Source organism: Calonectris borealis, chromosome 22 (assembly GCF_964195595.1).
Source record: "Calonectris borealis chromosome 22, bCalBor7.hap1.2, whole genome shotgun sequence".
NCBI lineage: Eukaryota > Metazoa > Chordata > Aves > Procellariiformes > Procellariidae > Calonectris > Calonectris borealis.
This window is the reverse complement of record NC_134333.1, coordinates 10,599,714-10,606,709: the sequence shown is the minus strand read 5'-3', so window position 1 is coordinate 10,606,709 and position 6,996 is coordinate 10,599,714. Positions and strand designations below refer to the sequence as shown.

Genomic DNA, 6,996 nt, shown 5'->3' with positions numbered 1-6,996 from the left:
GGCATGCTAAAGGAATAGAAACAACCTACAAAGGAGTGCATAGCAGTTTGCAACACAGTCAAAAAGAGGAACGAGGAGAATGCAGGGAAGGAGCAACTGGATGTGAGAAAGGCAGGACCAGAACAGACGTTAACACTGCACAGCCTAAGAGCTCAGTATCACACACAAGGGGCTACCTTAAAAGAATTCCAAGTACCTTATTTTAATATCTTGACATGGTAAAAGTTTACATACTTTCATCTGGCAAAGAGAGCCGAACAAATTAAAAGGAATCAATACAAAGAAACACAAGGGGAAGTGCTGCTCCCAGACAGCAGCTAGAACGCAGTTGGTTTGTTACTGAATATTTATTAGCGGGAAGACTAAGAGTTGACTTACTACAAACAACAACAGAAGAGTCTATAGCAAGGGCCAGCGGCCCTCCACACTCTGGGTAAATCCCTGGGAAACCAGCAAGAGACAACATGGCTCTTAGATGTGGAAGCAGAAGAAACAAAAACAAAGTGAAAAAAGAAGGGGAGAAAGTTCATTCCATTTGTCACTGTTGTTACAATGAGGTTAACACAACTATTAAGGCTACTGCACAATAAGAATATACGAGTGTAACAGCAAGACCCGGGAAACAGCAAGGTTCCTGAAACAAATGATTTAGAGTTCCCTGAATAAGGGACTTAAGTAGAAATACTATAAATAAGAAAATTTTGGAGCCTGCAGCGTTATGGGCCCACTTGCCACACGCAAAAACTGACGCAACGCAACCAGTCATTTCCAAAGGGGTTTGTAATGGACCATGAAACGTTCCGGCGGCTTAGAGGAGTCACCAGGCACATGAGCGTGCCCTTTGCAGGGGAAAGACTACAAGGTCTGCAATGGTACCGGGTGGGTATCAGCCATCCTCACCCCCGAGCACCAACTGTCGCAGCTGGCCTGCTCCCCAGGCAGTGGGGAGCACTGCCAGGAGATAGCAGGTCTCAGTCTGACCACGTGCGGAGACTATCAGGACTTTAGTATCAGACCTCCGGCCCCTCCCTTCTCTCAGCCTGGGCAAAAGCATCTCATGCTGAAGGGGCACTAGGACGTATGTGAAGTAACGTTGGCTTTAGCCAGGGAAGTGGCTCTAGTCAAATTGCAAACATGAGCAGAAGCCACCTGAGCTCAGGACCAGCCAGGAGAGCAACCAGCCCTAGTTTCAAGCGACACCTTGTGCTCTGCACTGATCTAGCCAGAACTGACAAGGCAGAGACAGGTGGGGCAGGCTCTGCTGAGTCAGAAGAGAGTCCGAAAAGGAGTGCAGACCGCTCAGCGGCACTGGAGCGCAGCTGCTGCCACCAGCCCAGAAGGGGCAGGTTCCTCTGTCTTTGCAGTTGGTCAGTGCAGAGCACCAGCGGCAGAGCGGCCCAGCTACAGCCAGCAGTGAAGAGAGCGAGCTTCACCACTGCAACACCACGTGGGCTTGCTCTCGTGCTGAAGACTGTCTGCCCCATTCCCAGAGACTCCAGTGAAGCCTCCAACCAAGAGATGGGACAGGACGAGGGCTTGGTCTCTAGTGTCATTCCTACTCAGGTAGGAAGAAAGGCATGAAGGAATGTTCCTGCCTGGCTGGTGCTCTCACTCTGCAGCAGCCTCTAGGGCACCCCAAAGCAGCACGGCCTTCTCATTACCACTTACTAGAGGGAGGGAGAGCTCCTGAGACCTGAACAAAACCAATCACAAACTAGGCAAGAATTTCTTTAGAGTTTAACTAAGAATGCGATACTATTTCCAGCCAGTTTCCCATCTCGATAGTCACGTAACAAACCAAGGCAATGACGGTCTTTAGTTGACTGAACAGTTCTCAAGTTCAAACGTTGACATTTAATAGAGGGTCTCAGCATTGCTGCTCCGAGGCCTCTTGATCTTCTCAATGTTTTTAAGGATCATGTCATGCAAAGTGACCTGCAAAAAGGGAGAACAGGACTCAGACAAGAAGAATGAAGTCATCCAGTGTTCAGCTTTCACAATGAGGACTGGCTAAAACAGCAGTACAGCTCACCTTGGCACCACCCTCAACCCCTGCATGCAATCTAGTTAAGATCAGGGCTTCTTTCAGCTGGACTTTACAGAAGCCACTGCATGTAACGCCAAGAAGAGAAGATTTCTTTACAGACCCCAGGAATGGCTTGTACTGCATGAAGAGTTAGGATCACAGGCTCCCACAGGGGTGGAAGGAATATTTTGTGCTAGACTCCTGTGAACGCTCAGTTGGAAACACCTGCATCTCTAGGAGATGGTGGAGAAGCAACAGTCGGCTCCTCTTGTTAGAGCCAAAGCAGAGCGGGGAGGAGACAGGCTTCTTGCCAGGACTAGGTGTACTCATAGGGAAAGGGGAGAGCAGCAGCAGGCTCAAAAGGTCTCTCTCCACTGCTGTGCAGGGAGCCAGTCCGAGTTCCATTTTTTCACTTACATATTGATTCCTCAGCTCTGAAATGATCAGGCGCAGACTAATGTACTCCTTCTCATCGATCTCTGTCACTGTGCGGCGGTAGTCCTCCTACAGAGAGCAGACGCATGGCTGAGTGGCCTGAGCTCAGCTGTGCCTCCCACACACCAAGTGAAGGTCCTACCTTTTACAAAGGAATCCCCCCTTCAGTTTGCTCTCCTCTAACGCAGATGTCCTGCATCCTTGTACAATCCCCCCTTTTCCCCCAGGACCCTCAGCTCAAAAAGGACAGTCATGAAGTGGCCCAAAGAGTCCCAAAAAGCAGCAGCATGTAACATGTAAATCTCCACTTCCCCATTTACTTACCACATGAGGGTACTTAGCTATTTTGGAAACCAACTTCGCTCTTGTGATATAATATCTGGTAGGAAAAGGGAGACGCTAAAGGTCAGATAAATAGCACCAAGATTTTTTTCAAGCTGCCCTAGAAAAGCTGGGGGACCTTCCCCAAGCACTCTACTTTTCCCAAGAGGATCCCCCAAAAAAGAGGCCTGTTCTTGCATGCCTACCTAGAAATCTGGTCCAGGTAGGATGCTGCCTCACTCTCCACAGTTCGAAGCTCAGCAACTGTTTCCTCCTGCAGGGAAGACAAGGAAGCCATTAGCTGGTCTGCATGAGACTGCAGCTGGTCTTCAGGGCTCTGAAAGCAACATGTCTCAGCAGTGCCATGTCAAGCTCAGGTTTGGGTTTTAAAACCTAAACCAACCCCATGACTGCAGCTGCTGGATACCATCAAATGAAAGACTCAGAGGAACCCAAGAGATCCATATCCCTGGAGCACAGCTCTATCCTACAGCAGAACATAGAGCCAATGGTGCCTTACCTGAATAGAAACACCAAAGTTGTTTCCGTCTTCTATCCTGGGGATGAGAAGCTGCACCCACATTTTCACCTGCAGTGGAAAGATCACAACACTGACCAACGCCAACAGCTCCACAGAGACCTCTCTCAAAAGTTTTACTAAAAGTCCCCCAGGACCCTGCCTTTGCCATGCAGTTCATGAAAAACTGCAGGTCCTTCACGCTCATGCAACACTTCTAAGGAGATCATTTCCCACATGGGCGGGATGCCACACAAGGCAGCACAAGCACAGCTTCCCATGGGAAGCTCTCCTGACTGTGCCACAGAAGGTCTCAGCAGGTGTCTGTGACTGTGCAAAAGGACAGTGAAGAAAAGCCTCAAGGAAGGAGCCTGCATAACAGACATCATCCTCCTCGAGGAGGTGAACTACAGAGCTCCCCGAGGACTCAGAAAAACATTACTTCCCTACACCTACCTCCCAGCCACTTTTAGACACTGTCATACGAATCCTGCCTTTCCTCATCTACAGAATACAGAGGGGCCTGCTCCTTCCACTCAGAGCAGCTTTGCCTCTCCGGGAGAAAAAGCATTCTACTGCCTCCTCTTGCTCCAGCGCTCATACCCACCGTATTACACTTCTCAATAAGCAGCCTGATTTCTGGTTTCACTTTCTCAATGATGTCCACCAGCTGCTGATTGCTCTTCAGCATCCCATTGGGCATCACAAACACTTTGGTACCTAGTGGCAGAGGAAAAAAACACCTTGCATCAGCAAGACGTAGGAACAGCTGCGCCAGGGGATCGGACCGAAGGTCCTCTTGAGCGTCTTATCTCCCACAAAGGCTAGTAGTGGACACTGAGCCAGGCTATAGCTAACCTGTGGGGAAGGGGAAATTTGACATGGAGTAACAGCAATTACCACAAAGGAAGGAAAAGAGAAAACATGGAGCGGAGAGGAGAGCTGAAGAGCTCCAGGCTGCTGAGGCTGGGCACAAAGGATTTTCCTGATGCACGTATACGAGCTGTTTTTGCCTCAGCTTAATCCAAAGCCTGGTATCTTCCTCCAGACAAGGAAAGCTTTCAGCACAGAGCCGCAGGGAGATCAGCTGCCTCTGTCAGCAGGCCAAGCTCAAGCAAGTACTACTTATGTCTATCAGAGAAGTCCTAATTATGCTTCCAAGAGCTGGAACCTGACCCCTCCACAACAGAACATCCGTAGGTCAGGCTCTGAGAGGTTGCGGGGATAGGCCTGCATGAGCAGCAGCCGCTGTCAGGACCGGGCAAGTGGAGTTCATGTGATTTCATACCCCTAAGGTAGGTGCGCTGGTTCAGGGGGCAGGCGGCAACACAAGAGACTTGGGGACTCTTACCCTGAAAGGTCTCTTCGCGGTCTTCCAGCTTCCTCTTTTTCATATTTGGCTAAAATATACAAAATGTTTTACTCACAAACTAGTCATAAGCTATAACAGTGTTGCAAAGGAAATAAGGAAAATTTTAGAGCCTCTGCTACGCTCCTGGTTTCTAAGCATCCTTCTTTAAAAACAAAGGAGGACTGCAGAGCACAGCGTTACCTCCAGCAGACTTCACAGGCTCAAGAGACCAATTCCTAAAGCCTTTGGGAGAGCCATAGCCTGTTATTAAATAAGAATATCCTACTCCAGCATAGAGCAAGCCATGCAGTTTTAATTAACAGAAGTAGGAATCACAGCCAAGAGAGTAACCTTACCCCGTCCAGTCCATCATGGCTGTTCGTGAGAAGAATTGGGTCAGGCACTGGGAGGTTCATGTCCGAATGGATCTGAGTGAGATCGTGAATATTCAGGATAGGCTCCTGGAAAATAAAGCAGATTTGTTATTTAATTGTGAACTAACAAATTCTGTCACACCAAACACAATGAGAAGACAAAAGATTCAGACCTCCCTCTTATCCAGCCATAAAGTAAGGATGAATGAAAAAAAAAAGTCTTAACAATAGGCCTGTGACAAGACCTCCCTCCACCCAACAACAGTGTGCCAACTCCAGACTGTGATCAAAGCTATCAACTGTCTGCAACGCTGGAGTCCCTGTGAGACCACAGCGTCGCGAAGGACAGCCCAGAGTTGCCGAATATGCAAGAAAGATAAATGTGGTGATCACACAAAGAAAACTGAAAAAGGAAGCACCCCCTCTAGAGCTAACAGCACTCAAATGCATGCAAGCAACCAAGCCACTGCTTCGTGTCTTTGTAACAAGGTGAAATACACAAGAAAATACACAGGACAAGACCTGCCACATCATTTCCAACATGTAGCTTGAAAATGAAAAAGGATACAGAGGACAACGTATACCTTACCTTAAGGAACCCATCGAGTTCTAACAGCTTCTTTGGGAAAAAGTTTGCCACCAGGTCTTCAGCCTGAGAGAGAAAGAACAGACGTGAAACAATGCCACGAGGTTGCCGCTAACAGGCAAGAACACCAAGGAAATCAACAGTCCAAAGGCAGGAAACAGGAGAGAACACAAGTTCTGCCTGCTGCCAACCGTCACGTTAAGCCAAGGTGAGAAGATGCCAGGAGAGCCAGGAGGCTACATAACCTCGCTCCAGTTGGTGACTGAAGCTCTGAGCGCTGCTAAGCTTCCAGGAGAGGCTCAAACTGCAATCAAGTCTGTCAGAAAGATACAGTCGAACAGCCTCTTTCCTGTCCTATCACGTTCTGGGCAGTGGCAGAGGGATACTCACCTCACTCGTGATCCGCTCCCTGAAGGAGTCAACCTGCAGAAGGAAAAAAGCAACAGTTCAGAGCCACTCTCAAAAAACAAGGCTCAGCACAGGCCATGCACTGCGCCCTGCAGCTGTGGAGTTCAGCCACAGCCTGAACCCTGGATCTCCCCCAATACAGCTCTCGTCCTCGCAAGACACATCCGAGAGCTGGAAGAGCCTATAAACACTGAGCGGCCGCTGCCAGAGGACACCTGAAGCAGCTCCCTGTCCGTCTCACCTGCTCAGGCTGGACGCAAAAGGACAAGGGAAGGCGCAGGGCAATGGAGGGGAACCGAAAACCGAGCAGCTCCCGCCTGGGCTGGCTGCGGCACAGGGTGCAGAGGGAGATCCACCGTGCCGGAGAGGCGCAGCCCGTGCCTGGGCCGGCGGCCACCCTTGGCCAGGGAACCGCTCGGCGGCGGCCGCAGAGCAGCCCGGTCCCCGTCCCCGCGCTCCCGGCGCCCCTGCAGAGCCGCGGTGCAGCGGCGGCCGGGCGCGCGGGGGCGGAGGCGCCGGGGGTAGAGCCGGGCGGTCGGGCTGCGCGGGCCGCGCGGGCGGGCGGGCGAGCCGGCCGCGCTCGGCGGCCGCACGACCAACGGCCGGGGCGGGACGGCCGGGCGGCGTCCCGGGGCGGCCCCGAGCCCGCCCCGCCCCGAGGCCCGGGCAGGCGCCAGCCCAGGCCAGCCCAGCCCGGCGGGGCCGCGGGAGCGGCGGCGGGGCGGGCCGCGCGGAGGGCGCACCTTGAGCTTCACCTCCGGGTCCACCTTGAGCAGCGAGGCCATGGCGGCGGCGGGCGGGTCCGGGTCTCGCTCTGGCGCGGGGCCGCGCTGCCGCCTGCCCCACCACCGGCGTCGCCGCCACCGGAACTGACCTCACGCGGCGCGCCCGCCAATGCCGCGCGCGCCCGCCGCCCGCGTGACCCTCCTCCTGCGCGCAGGCGCCGCCGGGTCCTGGCCGCTCACAAGGCCGTCCGGG

The 6,996-nt window shown here is 52.4% G+C and overlaps 1 protein-coding gene across 2 annotated transcripts; it reads right to left on the bottom strand.

Annotated features, from left to right (window-relative positions):
* Positions 1–1,722: 1,722 nt before the first annotated feature.
* PSME3 (proteasome activator subunit 3) lies at positions 1,723–6,916 on the bottom strand. 2 transcript variants are annotated; one of them, XM_075171749.1, is made up of 11 exons: positions 6,762–6,916; positions 6,001–6,033; positions 5,614–5,676; positions 5,007–5,111; positions 4,651–4,699; positions 3,907–4,019; positions 3,303–3,371; positions 2,989–3,056; positions 2,786–2,840; positions 2,444–2,530; positions 1,723–1,935 (listed from the first exon to the last, which is right to left on the bottom strand). In XM_075171749.1, exons 1-11 carry the CDS (start codon positions 6,801–6,803, stop codon positions 1,855–1,857), a joined length of 765 nt encoding a protein of 254 aa, XP_075027850.1. In that variant the 5' UTR covers positions 6,804–6,916; the 3' UTR covers positions 1,723–1,854. The 2 variants fall into 2 exon arrangements, with proteins under 2 accessions (XP_075027850.1, XP_075027851.1); XM_075171750.1 differs by lacking the exon at positions 6,762–6,916 and adding an exon at positions 6,260–6,358.
* Between the last annotated feature and the right edge of the window lie 80 nt (positions 6,917–6,996).